Source organism: Salminus brasiliensis, chromosome 11, assembly GCF_030463535.1.
Source record: "Salminus brasiliensis chromosome 11, fSalBra1.hap2, whole genome shotgun sequence".
Taxonomy (NCBI): Eukaryota; Metazoa; Chordata; class Actinopteri; order Characiformes; family Bryconidae; genus Salminus; species Salminus brasiliensis.
Genome location: NC_132888.1, coordinates 3,184,923 through 3,204,281, shown reverse-complemented (window position 1 = coordinate 3,204,281; position 19,359 = coordinate 3,184,923). Strand labels below are relative to the sequence as shown.

The 19,359-nt window shown below is 40.5% G+C and overlaps 1 protein-coding gene across 2 annotated transcripts in view; it reads left to right on the top strand.

Moving 5' to 3' along the window:
- The window catches only part of agla (amylo-alpha-1, 6-glucosidase, 4-alpha-glucanotransferase a), a 46,455-nt gene that overhangs the window by 10,628 nt on the left and 16,468 nt on the right, over positions 1-19,359 (top strand). For both annotated transcript variants that reach the window (XM_072691439.1, XM_072691440.1), the window contains exons 6-20: positions 1,816-1,997; positions 2,104-2,215; positions 4,132-4,258; positions 5,762-5,864; positions 5,966-6,063; positions 6,152-6,291; positions 6,509-6,696; positions 8,099-8,222; positions 10,582-10,745; positions 12,319-12,420; positions 13,441-13,596; positions 15,662-15,812; positions 16,192-16,316; positions 16,670-16,782; positions 18,420-18,554. In XM_072691439.1, coding sequence (XP_072547540.1) covers positions 1,816-1,997; positions 2,104-2,215; positions 4,132-4,258; positions 5,762-5,864; positions 5,966-6,063; positions 6,152-6,291; positions 6,509-6,696; positions 8,099-8,222; positions 10,582-10,745; positions 12,319-12,420; positions 13,441-13,596; positions 15,662-15,812; positions 16,192-16,316; positions 16,670-16,782; positions 18,420-18,554 — 2,020 coding nt within the window. The remainder of the gene's footprint in view (positions 1-1,815; positions 1,998-2,103; positions 2,216-4,131; positions 4,259-5,761; positions 5,865-5,965; positions 6,064-6,151; positions 6,292-6,508; positions 6,697-8,098; positions 8,223-10,581; positions 10,746-12,318; positions 12,421-13,440; positions 13,597-15,661; positions 15,813-16,191; positions 16,317-16,669; positions 16,783-18,419; positions 18,555-19,359) is intronic.

Sequence of the window (19,359 nt, the reverse complement as noted above, 5' to 3'; positions counted from 1 at the left end):
AGCCCATCGGTCAGTTTCACACTAATCCATAGACGTACGCCAACAAATCCACCAATTACAGACAAGAGGAAGATGACGGGCACACAGATCCACCAGTAGGACACAGCCAGGGGCAGAGACGAGTATCTCACCTTGTCCCCATCCCATTCCCAACAAGAGCAAGTGTTTGTCACTTTGCTATGTACAGTGAAATGTGTCCTCTGCATTTCACCCATTGGTAGTACACACACACACACACACATACACACACACACACACTAGTAAACTAGGGGCAGTGAGCACACACACACAGCAAAAGCGGTGGGCAGGCAACTCCAGCGCCCGGGGAGCAGAGAGGGAGAGGGTGAAGGGCTTTGCTCAAGGGCCCCAATAGTGGCAGCTTGCCGAGCCCGGGTATCGAACCCACAACCTTGTCATCAATAGCCCAGAGCTCTTCTGACTTCTGAGATACTGGATGGAGCACCACTATCCGTCATTCCAGAGAACAGTTTTTCCACAGCTCAGTAATGCTGGGGGGCTTTATAACCCATTGCTGACATCTGGAACCTGAAAGTAGCCGAATACATTTATTAGAAGGGGTGTCCACAAATATTTGGACATAGTGTATGTTGGTAAATGTGCATGATCAGGGTGGAATTTATTAATAATAATAATAATAATAATAAATACCAATTCTTACATAATTATCCCTGCACTATCCACACTTCACACTACAGACTAGTTGTTGACTAGCTGGAGTTTGATTGCATTCCAGGATCCGGACGTGACACTGCTCACTGCAATCTCTGCTGGACAGTTTTAGTGCGCTAGCTGTTTTAACGGCCTCCCTGTGCAGTAGTTCAGAGTTCACACTCCTGACCTCAACACACACACACAGACTTAAAGGTCAGTCCGTGTAGGAAACTTTATCTTCACTTCAGTCTAAATGCCACATGCTTAGATAGAGGAGAATAGCTATGTGTGTGTGTGTGTGTGTGTGTGTGTGTGTGTGTGTGTGTGTGTGTGTGCTATGAGAAGCAGTCTGGGATCTAACGACACCTACTGACCCGTAAGAGTCACACGTTGCTTTATTTTTAGTTGTGCACTTCAGTTTTACGCCAGATTGCTCTTTTCCTTACAGTGCCTGTTTCAGTATCAGGGCTGTGTATTATGAGTCAGTACATTGGGATTGTATTTTGATACTGGTTTTAAGTTTTTATTAAATTTATTATAGTTATTATAGCTATTATAGTATAAAAACACCCTTATCTGCATAAAAGTGGAGTAAAATTAAAGTTTACTTTTTATGCAGTCATAACAATGGGGTCTGACGACTACACAGAGGACTACTACTACAGATTTGTGGACACCCCTTCTAATGACTGCATTCAGCTGCTTTAAGTTGCACCCATTGCTGATGTGCACAGATGTGCAAATGCACACACACACACACAAATACACACACTGCTTATCTGGTGTCTGTAGAGAAGTACTGCCAATAGAATAGGACTCTCTGAAGCAGATAAACATCATGAACCTATTGGCACCATGCTGCCTAATGCCAGGCGTGGGCTATGAGAAGGGGTATTAAGCCCCCCAGCATTGAGCTGTGGAGCAGTGGAAGGACTGTGCTCCCTGGACAGTAGAGGCAGTTGTATTGGCAGTACTTCTCTACAGGGACTAGACAAGCTGAGTGTGTGGATTTGCACATGTTAAAGTAGCTAAATGCATTCGTTAGACGAGGTGTCCACAAACATTTGGACATATAGTGTACCAAGTCTGGAATCTGCCCTGCTGTAATTCGTTGAGCTGAAATCCAGTATGTGTGTGTTTTAGCTGCTAACAGCGCCTGGATTAAGAAGCACCCAGAGTGCGGCTATAACCTGCTGAACTCTCCCCACCTGCGTCCAGCCTGGGTTCTGGACAGGGCGCTGTGGCACGTGACCTGTGACATCGCAGACGGAAAATATGCAGACCGGGGCGTCCCTGCGCTCATACAGACCGAGCACCACCTCAACGTGAGTGTGTGTCTCTCTGTGTCTGTGTGTGTGTGTGTGTGTGTGTGTGTGTGTTTGTGCGCAGTTGAGTGTGTGTAGTTTACTATGTGCTTTTTCTCCTCCTTAGTCCATACGAGGGATCTTCTGGCAGGATGTGTATCCCAAGATAAAACTGTGGGAGTTCTTCCAGGTGAAAGTGGAACCTCTGGTGGAGAACTTCAGGACTTTGCTCCAGAATGGTGGGTTTTTTGTTTTTTTTAAAAAGGGGGGGTAAAAAATGGTACAACTGATAAATTAAGGTCCTTTTTTTGAAGATTTGTTTAATGATAAGTACTGTAGTAAAACTACCCTTAGATGCATCTCCACTTGTTAAGTCTAAGGCTTAATGGATGGTAGTTTAATTTGTCATGCTCCAGTGTTGTGTAGTCCAGGTTTCTCAGACATTGTATCTACAATCAGCTGCATTCCCATTGCAATAAGCCAATCAAACAAGAGCAATTAAAATATCTCAACACAACTAACAGCACAAATGCTTCTCCAAATTCCACACAAAACCCAACTTTTAGGGACGACTGTAGTCTCTGAATTATTCAACCTTTAGTCTTTAGTCCTTCTGCTGTTCTGACCTGCTGCAAACATGATGTACAGCCAGACTCCAGCTTCTGGCAGCAGCGTTCCTGAGGAATCGTAGCCCATTCCTCATGGCCAGTGTCCTCCAGTTCACTGATACTCTTGGGTTTGCTGCTTCTGCAGCCGCCTTCCTCAAATCCCACCAAAGATTTCCGGTGGTGTTCAAGTCAGGCGACTATGACGGCCACTATTTCAGAATCTTCCAGGACTTCTTCTAAAAAACCAAACCTTGGTGGACGTTGAGGTATGCTTGGGATCATTGTCCTGTTGCAAGGCCCAATTACGCCCAAGCTTCAGCTTCCTCACATGATGTTTTCTCCAGGTGTTTTCTCTAATACTTGATTGAACCCATATTGCCCTTCCTCCACATTCTGCAGGTTTTCAGAGCCAGAGGAAGCAAAGCAGCCCCAGAATATCACTGAGCCACTGCCATGCTTCACTGTAGGCAGGGTGTGCTGTTCAGTATGGGCTTCATTCTTCCGTTTCCAGACGGTATGTCTGATCCAAAGGCCTGGGCAGGACAGAACAGAATCCCAAACCTTCTGTAGAGCGATGAAGCAGAACTGGAACTTTAAGGGCCTAAAGAAAACCCTGCCTACATGGCGGTGGATTGGTGATTTTCTGGGGCTGCTTGGGTGTTTAATGCGGCACCCAATGAGAGCCGCAAATCTCATGTTTAGCATTCTGGACTATGAAAGTATGAAGTTGTAGAGTAGAGCATCATCATATAGGCACCAATTCCTAAGGTCGGAAGGTGCAGAATATCAGGTTTGATTAATAGTCATTAATGGCCAGCCTAGGGCCACATCCTGACTAGGGATGCACCGATCCATCTTTTTCTGTTCCGATACAGTTACCAATACATAAACCTTGCGTATGCGACGATACCCGATTTCGATCCGATGCCATTGTTGAATTAATAAACCATATACCTGACCATCTAGGAGAGACTTAAGGCCTCAGGATTGATGCAATCATTACTAACTACAACAAACTATAACAAATGAACCAGATTTCTGTTTATTGGTCACTAAAATTAATAACTGTGCTGGACCTCGGCACAGTGTCGTCTGGGCTCAGGACTTAAAGTCTGTGAGACTAAAGAGGAGCGAGCAGCTCCTCCCTTCTCAGTTCTCCTTATATGGAAGACAAGCTAGATTTCTCGCTGATAGCTGATGACAGGTCGAGGGGACCATGCTGGTTAGATAGGGGGTGTCCTGCTGTTTGCTGTGATCTGTGTATGATGTCTGTAGGTTACTCTGATCCGAAGCCTAGAATACAGACGGTGCTGGAATCGGGTTCCGTGAATGGATTGGTCCTTTTGATCAGACTAATTATCTGATACCCGATCCAGCTAATTTCGTTAGTATCGGGACTGATAACTGATCCTAGCATCCCTAATCCTGGCCGTTCTAAAAATGTCTTAAATGACCTTAAATACTGTTTTCACAACATCTGTGAAAGTATTCATCAGTAGAATCAGCGGTTTTAATATAATACCCATTTCCTCTCAAACTGTGTGCAGGAGCCAAATCTGCCAAGACTGCAACGGATGGTAAGAAGCAGCTGAAGATCATCCAGGACCCTCAGTACAGACGCTTTAGAAGTACAGTGGACGTGAATACAGCTCTGGAGATCTTTGTTCCCAATGGGTCAGTGTGATAGTGTGTGTGTGTCTGGGTTAGGCTGTGTTCACACAGGTGTTTTTGTAGACCATTACCATTAATTGCCACTGAATGACCGCATACATAGACGAACACCAGAGTTGTCCAACATACCTGTGTGTCAGCCAGTAGGAGAGAGGTGTAGGGTTGGCCTCCAGTCTGTCAAGGAGATGGTCTGAGCAAGTTGTAATGGTTGTAATCATAGCATTACTGGCGTCGTGGTTATATCCACATTAGGAGGATGCTACAGGAAGGAAGAGCCTGCAGTGATGTAATGACTGAGGTTTACAGCCCAGGCTTTGGGACACAGTAACTCTGTTGCAGAAATCGTGCTGTTCTTGAACGCCTCCTCCACTGTTACACTCTGGTGTATTTGATTTATCACATTTTTAAGGCGGATCTCCAGGTGTTCTAGCCCTGGAACCGGTGTATAAACACAGAAATGCATACAGAATAAACAAGCAGAAAAAGCACCATGTAGATCTAAATAAATTGTAATAATAGAAATAACGTGGTCAAAAATGCATTAAAATCGAATAATGTAATAAAGCCTAATAATGTCTAATGATATTTATATTAATTATTAATACAGGGCCTTGATTATTATTATAAAGCCATTTTAAATATTTTAACACTCAACATTATTGGGAATTCATTACATTTTCCAATTGTTTTTTGTAATACTATATTAATACTGTATTAAATAATATTATTAGGTTTTATTATATGTACTGGATGATTATTTGTATAAACTAATTAAAATATCATGTTCTATTACATTTACAGGATGATTTTGTATAAACTAATTAAAATATCAGGTTCTGTTACATATATAGGTTCATTATTTGTATAAACTAATTAAAATATCAGGTTTTGTTACATTTACAGGTCGATTATGTGTATTAACTGATTAAAATATCAGGTTTTGTTACATTTACAGGTCGATTATGTGTATTAACTGATTAAAATATCAGGTTTTCTTACATTTACAGGTCGATTATGTGTATTAACTGATTAAAATATCAGGTTCTGTTACATTTACAGGTCGATTATGTGTATTAACTGATTAAAATATCAGGTTTTGTTACATTTACAGGTCGATTATGTGTATTAACTGATTAAAATATCAGGTTTTCTTACATTTACAGGTCGATTATGTGTATTAACTGATTAAAATATCAGGTTCTGTTACATTTACAGGTTGATTATGTGTATTAACTGATTAAAATATCAGGTTCTGTTACATTTACAGGTTGTTTATGTATCATACCTTCCTAAGTTACAGGGTTGTATTATATTTACAGGTTTATTATTTGTAAAACCTGGTTAAAATATTGGATTTTATGACATTTTTAACTGAGCTAGGTGTACAATTGTGTTATATTTCTGGGATTATTATATTTTTAGAAAATTATTACAATAAAGTGCTTCATGCCACCTATGAGGATGAGCATAAGGATATTTCACTGGAATTGTGGGGTTCTGTTATAGAAACAGTCCTGGGGCCATTGAGGACTGCTGTAACTGGTTCAGGAAGAGACTGGAGGAGCTGAATGGAGAACAGTTCAAAGAGGTCAACTATCATCAGGAACAGGTCAGCTCCACTGTCTGTCTGTCTGTCTGTCTGTGTGTCTGTCTCTTGTCCCTCCCTAGGTTTTAGGTAAGGAGTAATTGTTACTCCTTGTCTTCCTCCAGGCTACTAATTGCTGTATTGGTACCGTGTCTTATGAGCGCCTGGCGGATCACGGCCCCAAGCTTGGCCCTGTCACCAGAAAGCATCCTCTGGTCACAAGGTGATGCTGTAGCACTTTTTAATGGAAGTCTCAACAAAGAACCGGCTCCAGAAACGTGCTGAACTGCCCTGTGCTTCTGCTTGTGCAGGTATTTCACTTTCCCGTTTAAAGAGGCGACTCTAGAGCAGGACCTGCCACTCATGGACCAGCCAGACAAGGCCTGTCACTTCCTGGCCCACAACGGCTGGGTAATGGGGGATGATCCACTGAGGAACTTTGCAGAACCAGGTAAGCCATTCAGAGTGGTCAAGGGGGTCTTTTTCACTACCTGATTAGGGGTCAGCTCTCATGGTTTAGAGGCAGGTTCGTCGCAGACAGGAATCAAGATCCCTCAGTCAAGTCACCTCAGCTCTGACCACATGGTGGCGCTGTTAGCCCTGTTTTTGAAGAGGAAGAGGTTGAGGAAGTCGTGTAAGCTCTGCCTTCTTCTTTCTACCTTGCTCAGGCTCTAACGTCTACATCAGGAGAGAGCTGATTTGCTGGGGTGACAGCGTGAAGCTTCGCTATGGCAACGGCCCAGAAGACTGCCCATATCTGTGGGCCCACATGCAGAAATACACCGAGATCACAGCCAAATACTTCACAGGCGTCAGGCTGGACAACTGCCACTCAACCCCACTGCATGTGGCTGAGGTACAGTGCCCAGTCGGATATGTTTCTGTGAAGAATGATGGAAAGTATGTGGCCACTTTATTAGAAACACCTATCTTGCACTTCTACTCACTGGCCACTTTATTAGAAACACCTACCTTGAGCTTTCACTCATTGGCCACTTTATTAGAAACGCCTACCTTGTACTTCTACTCACCGGCCACTTTATTAGAAACGCCTACCTTGTACTTCCACTCACTGGCCACTTTATTAGAAACACCTACCTTGTACTTTTACTAACCGGCCACTTTATTAGAAACACTAATCTTGTGTTTCCACTCACTGGCCTCTTTATTAAACATTTTTGCACTTTACTCACTGGCCACATTATTAGAAACACCTACTTTTTACTTTTACTCACCGGCCACTTTATTAGAAACGCCTACCTTGTGCTTCCACTTGCTGGCCTCTTTATGAGAAACGCCTACCCTTTACTTTTACTCACTGGCCACTTTATTAGAAACACCTGCGTTGTGCATCTTCTCTAGTCGCTTTATTTGAAACACCTTAAGCTTCCTTGCACTTGACACTTTATTAGGAACACCTTTAAGCTCTCACTCATGCTAATGTGTCTCTGACAGTATGATACACTGACATGAATCAGAGTATGTGATCAGCTAGTTTTACTTTCCTTTATAACTGACCTTCTGTTATTGATTATTATTATTGTTGTTATTATTGTTGTTGTTGTTTACTAAATGCATAATGTCTTGACTGATATAAACGGACAGTTGTGTAAATGTTCACTGAACCTTTACTGTGATGGGACACTGAGTAGTACACTGTGCTTTTTGAAGCTGTGATGAACACACTCTTATGGTCCGTTCTCACTCTGCAGGCCATGCTGGCTGCAGCCAGAGCGGTCAGGCCCAATCTGTATGTGATAGCTGAGCTGTTTACGGGCAGTGAGCTGATTGACAATGTGTTTGTAAACCGGCTGGGAATAACCAGTCTGATCAGAGGTACTGAGGGGTGGAGGGTGTGTGTATGTGTGTGTGTGTGTGTGTGTGTGTGAGTGTGTGGGAGGGGGGTTAGTGGGTTAAAGCTGTGTGTTAGCATGACACTAACGAAGTCTCTATGTGTGTCTTTTTGTCCCCAAACTTTAATATCTCTCCATTTCCCCTCTATCTCACCATGTATAAACTATTCACCTCTTCCACCTTCTACCCAACACCTCCTCTCCCTCGCTCCCTCCTCCTGTTTGTCTCTGTCCCCTCTGTCTCTCTAACTGAATGTCCTTGCTAGCACACTCTGCCTCTTCTCTCTCTCTCTCTCTCTCTCTCTCTTTCTCTCTCTCTCTCTCTCTCTTTCTCTCTCTCTCTCTCTCTCTCTCTCTCTCTCTGTGTGCTATGTGGTGGTCTAACCCCGACCTTTGCGGTCATAGTTCATGCTGGCCGCAGCCCGCACCATCAATCCTGACCTGTACGTGGTGGCTGAGCTTTTCACGGGCAGCGAGGAGCTGGACAATGTTTTTGTGACTAGACTAGGCATCTCCTCACTCATCAGAGGTAGGCCATTTAACACTCCATCTAACATAGAAAGCCCTGCGCTCAGCGTTGTAGTACTTGAGTCCCTCTGAATTTTCCACAAAGTGAAGTAGATCGCACGCAAAAACCTTGTGTCTCCAAAACATCAACTTTATTTCGATGTAAATTAATGTAAAATGTTTATTTCAGTCATTTTGGAGCATTTTTATTTGTCCCCTCGTCATAAAATGTCGACATCCTGTGAAGAACAACTGAAATCAAACAAACAAATTTGGTCAAAAAGTGAAAAACAGCAACAACAAAAAAATGGAGATACAAGGTTTTTTTTGTGTGGAAATATACAATGGTCTAAGCCAGCTTTTACTCACAATCAACAGAGCAGCTGTGGGTGAATCGTCCCATTGAAACCCAAACTCGGCATGAATTGACCTGAGCTGTGGTTGGTGTTTTATTGGGCGCTTGTCTAACAGTTTGCTCAGTACCTGCCCTTTCATGTGTAGCCTGAATTCACTCACCGCTCCCACCAAAATCCTCGCAACTAGGAACGCCGTGTAGTCCCGGGGTCGGTCTCACAAAGCAGGTTCCACTAAACCTACATTTACATTTACATTCATGGCATTTAGCAGACGCTCTTCTCCAGAGCGACTTACAAAAGTGTTTTGCTATTTACCCAAGAAAAACCTCAGCTAGTTTAAATAGACTAAAAATTAGTTAGTCAATATGGAGACCATAATACTCTTCTCTTCGCCTGAGCACTCTCAGAAGAGGAGGAGGGTCTTCAGTCTGGGTTTGAAGACAGCAAGCATTGGACTCGTACTTGAAGCTGGAAGGGCTCTCTGTGCAGATCGGCTTTTGACCATCGCCATCAAGTACGGACCAAGCAGTCACCTGAAGCTCTTTACTCTGCTAGATAGCAAAGCAAGCGACACTGTCGACACGGACATTTATCCTTATCATGGGGACGCCCGAGGCCACTCGGGTGCTCATTCAGTCTCTTGCCACTTCAAGACTTGATTACTGCAGCTCTCTTCTGGCTGTTAACATCCTTTTCAATAAACATAAAATAATTAATTAATTAATTAATTAATTAATTAACTTAAAATACTTTTTCTGATCGCTGTTTATGGTCTAAAATCCTGAACTTGGCATCAAGGATCAAATTAGGAACTCAGGATAAGCTGCCATGGTGATGCAGCTCAGCGAACGTCTGATCAAACTTAGCTTGAAGTTAACTGACTGACCAAGAAGTCCTGCTTCCTGAGACTGACCCCAGGTCAAGCCTCTTTTAAAGATAATCCATGTTCTAAAAATAGTAATTCTTGAAATATTTTTTATTTGTTTAAATGATTTATTTTTCTTTTAATACTTTGTCATTAATCCTTAGAAGATTTATTGTTCTTTGCATGAATGTAATTACATAATTTCATAATTAATATACTTCATAAGTACATTCAGTATTGGCAGCCGTGTTACCCATAGGTGACCCTTTTTCCTTTTCTTAAGGAACACATATTAGATTTCTTGTCCCAGTGATTATTTATGCACTCTGCACTAACCTTTATTCATTATGACCTTTATTAGTATATAATTGGAGATCAGGTACGTGAAGATTACTAATAACTGCATTATTATTTGTAATAATACACAATAAACACTTGTGTTACCACCCTGTTATGTGAGTTATTGAGTATGAATTTTTACCAAAGTCGACATATTAGTTTATTGAGTTATTAGGAGTAATAATTAATACTCACTAATATATACTTAGCAATTATAGATCTAAAAAAGTATTTGATTACTTTTAATTAATTAATTTGCATCAGATATTCAGTAGCAATTCATACTTTGGCTACTTTTTTGGCTGCCAGCTTGCCGGTTGTGTACTGGTCATTCCAGGTGCTACTCATAGGATCAACTCATTATTAATTACAGACTAGTGGTTAATTTGACAGCCAGCCAGCCAGACGGACAGCCAGCCAGCCAGACAGCCAGCCAGCCAGACAGCCAGACAGCCAGCCAGACAAAACAGGCTAGATCTGAGTAGACCGATGTAGTATAACAGGGTGGTAAAGTCTTTATTTTGTATTATTACAACTAATAATGCAGTTTTTAGTGATTTCTACACAACAGACCTTTAATGTCATAATGAATCAAGCTTAATACGCAGCAAATAAATCAGTTATAAAAGTCTAATTCAGGCTTTATTGACCAACAAGTAAGACCTTAATAACCCCCTAATCTGTGTTCCTTAAAAAAGTAGAATTTAATTAAAAAAAACTTCTACTGTAGTCGTGTGCATGTGGCCGTGCCATAGAGATGGTTCTCTAACGCAGTGTGTGTGTGTGTGTGTGTGTGTGTGTGTATGTCTGTGTTGTGGCAGAGGCGATGAGTGCAGGGGACAGTCATGAAGAAGGCCGGTTGGTGTATCGTTATGGAGGAGAACCTGTGGGAGCTTTCCTTCAGCCCAGCCTCCGGCCACTCGTGCCCAGCATTGCGCATGCCATGTTCCTGGACATTACCCATGACAACGAGTGCCCCATTCAGGTACCTGAGCTTGAGCACTTGGGGCCTGTTTCCCAGGCAGGGATTAAGCCTAGTCTTGGACTACAGGGCATTCTGAATGGTGATTCTCTAATAAAAGTGCAGTTCAGTCTAAGACTAGTTTTCATCCCTTTCTGGGACTCCAGCTCTGAATGTTTTATTTGTTTATTTAATGATTATTTATTAATGGTTTTATTCATGAGATCTACTCAAATAAGGGAAATATCTTCAGATCTTCCACCTCTTAAATTTCTCCCTTCTGGAGGTCAATTTTCAGCATCATTTAGGGAACTAAAATCTATGAAATTTGATAAAAGCTGCTTAAAAGACAAACTTTTTGTCCTATGTATTGTCTTTAAATGTGTATTTACTTTCATTTTGTTTACATAAAAGTCCATGTTTACATACATTTCTTTGTTTTTATATTGTGATATAACTGCTTAATATGGTTATATTAACTTTACAAATAAATTAATCTTACATGCATATAAATGAAAATACCCACACACAATATATATAATATAATATAATATATATATTGTGTATGTGTGAGGATATATCTTAATTCATATGTTTGTAAGATTCATTTATTTGTAAAGTAATATAACCATATTAAGCAGTTTATTTGTAAAGATAATATAATAAAAGATCAGTACACAACCGGCAAGCTGGCCAGTTTAACCCTTTTTAAAAACCAGACACTGATAAACTGAACTCCTGGACGGACTGAACTCACACTGACATAATAATAGAGATTATGTTAGTAGAAAATGTATTTTTGTATGTATTCATTTTTAGATATATTACATTATATCAAAATATAAAAACAAAGACATGTATGTAAACATTGACTTACATAACATATATATATATATATATATATATATATATAAGTCAATTATGTAAGTCAATGTTTACATCGTGTCTTTGTTTTTATATTTTGATATAATGTAATATATCTAAAAATGAATACATACAAAAATACATTTTCTATGTATATATAATATATAAACCGTTTTTTGTTTTATTTGTTTTATTAAGGTTAGTTGATTTTTATATATATATAAATACACATACAGTATATATAATATATATACTGAATTTTATATATATATACATATATATATAATATTTTGAAATTGCTTTATATAAGCCTCTTTTTTATTTTTAATAGTGCAAATAAATGAAATGAAACCAAACTATTAATAATTAAGGAAATGCTCCGTTTACAGCACTGTTTATATCATGTGTGGATGAAACGCAAACATATTAGAGGTTATTTTAATAAACATATTGCTTTTCCATGTTAACAAATAGTCTTTATAATATAACATACATCATAACTCATCTTATATCATATTATAAACTATTATTATTATTATTATTATATATCATACATATATATCATATCATGGGTTTTTTTTGTACTGTATTATAATCTAATATAATACATAGTGTATAAGATTAACCAGCCTGACAACGACATCATTGCAAAATTGAAGCTCCAAAAAGTTGATTGATGGTTAACACTGTGTGTGTGTGTGTGTGTGTGTGTGTGTGTGTGTGTGTGTTGCAGATCCGCTCTGCGTTCGATTCTCTGCCCAGTTCTGCTATCGTCTCCATGGCCTGCTGTGCCACAGGCAGCACGCGAGGCTACGACGAGCTTGTGCCTCATCAGGCAAGAAACAGCACAGTGCCGAACACCACCTCAGCGCTCAGCTCAGGCACTGCAGCCTCACCTGAAGCTAACGCTAATATGAGCATCCAACCCCTTCATTTGCATATAGTATAGTATAGTACACAGACACGGTGCACTTGCATGGCTTAGACCCATACTCCCACACTCACACTGTACACACGTCTCTGTTTTATGATACAGGGTCTTCAGCAGTGGAATAAGACATTTGATTTCTTTAGTATTGTATAATATTTTGCCTCTTATAATATTCCTGTAAGGCTTTATCTGCAGTCTTGACTGCATTCACTGTAGTATTCCTCCAGGAGTTCCATAGCGATGGTACATCTGTATGGTGGGGGGGGTTATAGGTATAGGTATACAGGCACACCGCAGCAGTGGCTGCCCACCGCTCCGGGCATGTGTGTATGGGTTAAAGGCTGAGGCCAGATTTCATTTGTGTCCAACACTGATGGTGAAGATGGTTGTCTAAGCCTGTGATTAAGGAATCTCCATGTTTCTCTATTCTGCTGTGTTGATCTTTCCAGTTCACAGTCATGTCCACACTGAGCTCCGGTGAAAAACATGTATCTCCAAAATGCTGGCAATGTAAAATAAGAGCTCCTTCCTGGTCATTTCAAGCTTTTCTATTGGTCTATTCTTTCAGCATTATTTATACAGTGTACAGAAGCAGCTACAGGGTCCAAACTATGGAGAACAAAATGGAGATACATGGTTTTCCCTGCACACTTTGTTACATTTGTGATGCTGTTTACAACACCAGACCTGGTCTACCTCAGCATACACATCTGAATGTACTCTACTCTCCTTCTGTTTACACACACACACACACATTTATTATTATTTCTTGCTATTTATTAGTTTAGTGCCTTTTTAGTGTTTAGGGTCCCAGGTTTTACCTGCTGCAGCCTAACAGTGTTTCATTGCCCTGTGTTAGTAATTCAGTTCAATTCCATTCAATGGAGTTGAATTGAGCTTCTCTCTACCATCCTACACTGACAGATCTCCGTGGTGTCAGAGGAGCGTTTCTATCAAAAGTGGAACCCTCAAGCTAAGACCTCCACAACCGGAGAGGTCAGCCTGCAGTCAGGCATCATCGCCGGCAAACTGGCTCTGAACCGCCTGCATCAGGAGCTGGCAGCAAAGGCCTTCAACCAGGTCAGTGAGTGCATCTGTCCACTGTTATAGTTGTTCCATTTTACCTGAACTGGGATTAGATCTTCACCACAAGTCCTAAAACTAGATGAAGACTTGCTAATTCAACCAATTGTGCAAAACCTATGCAAAAAATGACCCTCAAACATTTCAGGTATCTGGTGATCAGTCCTGTGCTAAGATTTAGAGGAAATTTGGCCCATTGCTCCTATCAAAAATGCTTGAACTACTTCTGCTTTAACCTACTAAGGGTCATTGTCTTGCTGCGTGATCCACTTCCAGTTAATAGTTCCACTTACAGTTCATAGTTCTGCTGATGCAGTCCAGAATGCAGTACGAAATAACAAGCTGTTGTGGACCTGAGACAGCAAAGCAGCCCCAAACCATAATGCTACCGCCCTCATTCTTAACAGCTAGGACCAGGCTCTAGTGTTGGACTGTACTGTTGGTTGCCAAATGTACCATTTTTCATTTGAACCAAAATCTTCTAGTGTAGGACGTAGACGTTTTCACACCTCACTTTTTTGTCTTGATGAATCTGGTTCGTTTTCACCCTCACTGCGATTCATTTGGGCCGCTGCGAATATAGTAATCGCACTCGGATGCGGGCCGAGACCCTTGAGAGGAGGTGGAGTCCGAGCCACCTATCGTATACACTCCACAAGTTTGAGCTGAACGGCTCCAGTAGCCAGGTGCTAATCTGGTACATTGCCCAGATGATTACCACTACTACAGCTCTGAACAGAGGCCGATCAGAGTCAGGTCTGACCAATAAGCAGAGAGAATGCGGTGAGAGGTTCTCGCATGGTTTGTTGTGATGCTTTTGGTATTTATCCTGGACATCACCTCTTCCAGACACTCCCCTCTGGTAGAAGACTCAGAACCATCAAAACCAGCAAAACACGACACGCTAAAGGCTTTTTTTTCCCCAGAGCTGTACCGCTCCTCAACCACAGAGGACGCCTCACACCCTAATCTATAAACCTAATCTATAAGATAAGATAAATTACCAATATATACACCATATAAATAATAGAAGTAAAAATGACTCTTAATAGCATGTGGGGGGGGTACTGCACATTGTATTTGTACATTAAGGGATCTCTATTCCCTGAACATGTGTGTGTAGTTTAAGTATGTGTGTAGTTTAAGTGTGTGTGTAGTTTAAGTATGTGTGTAGTTTAAGTGTGTGTGTAGTTTAAGTATGTGTGTATGTATGTGGTCCGCTGGGAGCAGTGCTGGTTGTGGAGTCTGACGGCAGCAGGAAGGAAGTGAAGTGAGCTTTGAAATCTCACTGAACTGAACTGGACTTCACTGCAACACAGTACTGATACTAGTACTGATATACAACATGCAGAACATTTGCACTAGGATTATTGCACAGCTGTACAGATGTTAATTTTCTGCAAATATTTATATAATTATATCTGTACATAGTAGTTTTTTTAACAGCTATTTATTACTTTTAATACTTTTTTCAGTGTAATTCTTGCTCACACCAAGTTAACTTCCTTGTATGTGTAACACACTACAAATATAAACTGCTGCACTCTACAAGAAAGGCCAGAGCAGACTCTACGTACTGAAAAGACTGAGGTCCTTTGTGGTGCAGGGAGCACTCCTCCAACACAGTGGAGGCATCTGCCATCTTTTATGGAGTGGTCTGCTGGGGCAGTAGCATCTCGACAGCAGATAAGAAGAGACTGAATAAGCTCATAAAGAGTGCCGGCTCTGTCCTGGGATACTTCTTAGACCCAGTGCAGGTGGTGGGAGACAGGAGGATGACAGCCAAACTGAATGACAGCCATGCTGAAGAACAGCTCCCACCCCATGCATGAGACACACGCACTTAACTACACACACATGTTCAGGGAACGGAGGTCCCTCAATGTAAAAATACATAAATAATATTTTACAAACCAACCATAGGTGTAAAAAAAAAAAACACCCATTCGCCCAGCGTACTTCTGTCTTAACTACACTAATGAACCTGAGCATGTCCGATATCCTATACCATTCATACACACCGTTTTTTTTTTTTACCATGTCCTGTGTGCTTGTATTACAGGTGTATGTGGATCAGGTGGATGAGGATATTGTAGCAGTGACCCGCCACTGTCCCAGCTCCCACCAGTCCGTAGTGGCCGTGTGTCGCACCGCCTTCAAAAACCCCAAACACCACAAGTACTCAGACGAGGTTCCGCCCATGTTCATCCCGGGTCAGTCAGAAAACCTCTGCACACACTGTGGTTAAGGCAGTAGTTCAGCCCGAGGTCAGACTCACACTGTCCATCAGGGTCTTGCTTGTTTAGTTTTGCTATGGAGCTACATAAGCTTATAAGTATACCCCCCCCACCCCCACCACCACCACCACCACCAATTAGCACTGATTGGACACAAGTATACACAAGTACATTGAGCTAAACACAGCACTAGCAATTATCTTAAAGCCTGAACTTTCTCAGATGGTGAGTATTTGTAGATAGCAGGGAATAGAGCTGGACAATTCAGGCCCAGAGTAGGAAACCATATAAGCAAGTTCCCCTATCTCACGTGAAATCACTATACCCTCCCTCTCTCTTTCTCTCCGCTGCTCAGGTAAGATCGAGGAGGTGGTGCTGGAGGCACGCACGGTGGAGAGGCAGGCAGGCTCTTACAGGAAAGACGAGAAGAGCATTAATGGCCTGCCTGCTTTCACAGTGGAGATTAAAGAGCACATCCAGGTAAGAGGAGTTCACTGGAACAGCTCTAATTAACACATTGTCCCTGCCTGAATAACACACACACACAGCACTGACACCCAAACAGCCCCTCACACACTCTATCAGCAGTAGAGGGGGGCTTGCTGCACTTCCTGCACTCCAAAGCTATGGGATCTGCAGTTCTGTTTACGTCTACCTCTGCCTTACCACTTGAGCTGCGACCCTTATAATTCAGAATATCATTATTATTATTATTATTATTATTATTATTATTATCATAATCAGCAGTAATGTGTTTAATAAAGGAGCATGTTAATTATTCATGAAAGTGTAAGCAACGAGGGACAGTGCTGTCTTTTTTTTTTGTGTTGCAGCTGAAGGACAGCAGGGTGGTGAAGCAGGCCGGGGTGACGTCCCGAGGCCGCAGCGAGTTTGTGCAGGAGATCGTGTTTGAGCGTCTCACGCCCGGCAGTGTGATCGCGTTCAGGTCAGATCAGCCAGAAGCGATCCATATGGGCACCTGTGTGATCTGTGATAATTGTGTGTGTGTGTGTGTGTGTGTGAATATATTAATATAGATATTAATATTTACAAGAAACAAGAGTGTGATCTGTGTGGCTTTAAGAAATATGACACCTGTCAGTAATCATATTTGACCCTTTTATAAACAATAACAGCTACGAGTACAATGACCGTTACAGTTCAGAGTTACTGGTAAGAGTTTAAAGTGTGGAATCACTTGTTATAGGAATTGTAATTGTGTCTAGTTTTAAATGTTTTGGTCGATATTTATATTAAAAGTTGGGGGGATGATGATGATGATGATGATGATGGTAATTCACATATAAACAGTACACTTATTAGTATCCTGATTCCCTTCTTTAAAATATAACATGTAATTGGTATAATAATCTATAACCAAAATAGACATTTTAATTGTCTACAGATCCGTTCATCATTCTGGACATTTAATATTTTTTATTTAACCCCCCCTTTTTTATCTTTTTTATACCACATTTCTTAATTTTAGCACAATAAGCATAAATATGCATTTATATATATATATATATATATATATATATATATATATATATATATATATAAGGGAAATATATATATATATATATATATATATAAATATATATATATATATATATATATATATATATATATATATATAGAGAGAGAGAGAGAGAGAGTGAGAGATAGAGAGAGAGTGACAGTGAGAGAGAGAGAGAGAGAGAGAGAGAGAGAGAGAGATGTGCCCCATGTTTGTTATGTATATCTTTGTATGCATGTTTATATATATTTGCTTATTGTGCTAAAATTAAGAAATGTGATAAAAAAGGGGGGGTGGCTTTTATTAAAAATATTAGATGTCCAGAATGATAAACGGAGCTGTAAACGATAAAAATGTCTATTTTGGTTATAGATTATTATATCAATTACATGTTATATTTTAAAAAGGGGAATATATATATATACTATGAATGACTATATATATATATACTATGACTATGAACGGCATAAAGTCCCAACAGCAATGTGAAAGACTAGTGGAGAGCCGGCCTAGACATGAGAGCTGTGATTGGCCGTCGAGGTTATTTCATCATAGTGATTTCTGAATGCTCTCAAAGTTCAGATATTAGCACTGTGTTTAAATCTGAATAATAACTTCTTTACATTATAATTATTCTAATCATTTCTTTGCATTATTTGAGCAGTTGTTTTTGAGCAGTCGTCATTTCTGCAAATAAATAAATGATCTAAATATTAATATTTTTATTTGGAATTTAGGGGAAATGTTATCCATGGTTTGTGAAATACAACACAAATGTTAATTTCCCTTAAAACATTACCTATAAATAGTAAAACCAGAGAAACTGATCATGTAGGGTAGTTTCTTCATTTTTTTCCAGAGCTGTATAATCTCATCAGCTGTATAATCTCATCTCCAAAAATGGTGACTTTACAGAAAAAGGCAAAAGTGTTCTAAACTCTGAATGGAAGTCAATGTAAAATATGAGTTTATACCAAGAAAAATGGAGATACATGTTTTTCATTGTACAGCAGCGATACTGTATATGCATACTCACACATATATCTCTACCTCTCTCTCTGTAGGGTGAGTTTGGACCCTACAGCTCAGGAGCTTGTGGGGATTCTGAGGACTCATCTCATTCAGTTTAACCCTCACTATGCCGCAGGCAGCATGCCTGACAAGAACGCCCCGGAAATTCTGAAAACGCCTCTGACGCAGTGAGTTCCCCTGCTGAGTCCTGAGTCTCCTCTAGTTACATTTGTGTGAAGTAGGGCTGGATGATTTGGTATGGTTACGATATCACAAGATTTAAAGACTTTTTTTGCAATTTATCACAATACCTGTAACCACAGACTAAAAACATCAGTAGCGACACTGATCTACTATTCAGATCCTCTCCTGTACTAAATACAGTGATTTCTACTCAACATCTGCTGCTCTTCATCTAATTAACCCTTCAGTCTAATTACACTGTTAGTAATGAAACCTGCAGCTGATCAGTGTTTATTAAGCACTAACAGTCTTCTCCATATGATTAGAAAATATGCTATAAGCTAATTATCATCACGATAAACAAAATTTATCACGATACGATAAAATATAGTCTATGCCCGGGCCGGCACGTCAAATTCGATGTTTCTGTTTATAAATTTGCGATTATACAGCGTAGAAATACGGTTCAAAGTTTTCCTGAATCTGTACAGCCCGGCCTTTGCCCTAGGCTACGAAGATGGGTCGAGATGCTCGTCTCTGCTTCTCGCTCTGAGGCAGATTTGTGTTTCCGTCTGTAGTTTAGTGTAAAACTGACCAGTGGGTGCTCAGAAACTCGTTTCCTGCCTCTCTCTAGTGACGTATTTATGGTCAGTCAGTGTTTATCTGCTCAGTAAATCACTGATATTAGAATAAACACTAATAATAACCCTCCTACAGAAAGTGAAGGTGGTGGTTCTCCATCACTTTGTTCATCATTAGAACATCTCCAAAATTCTCCTCATGCAGTCTAGTATTATTTAGAGTTCGGCG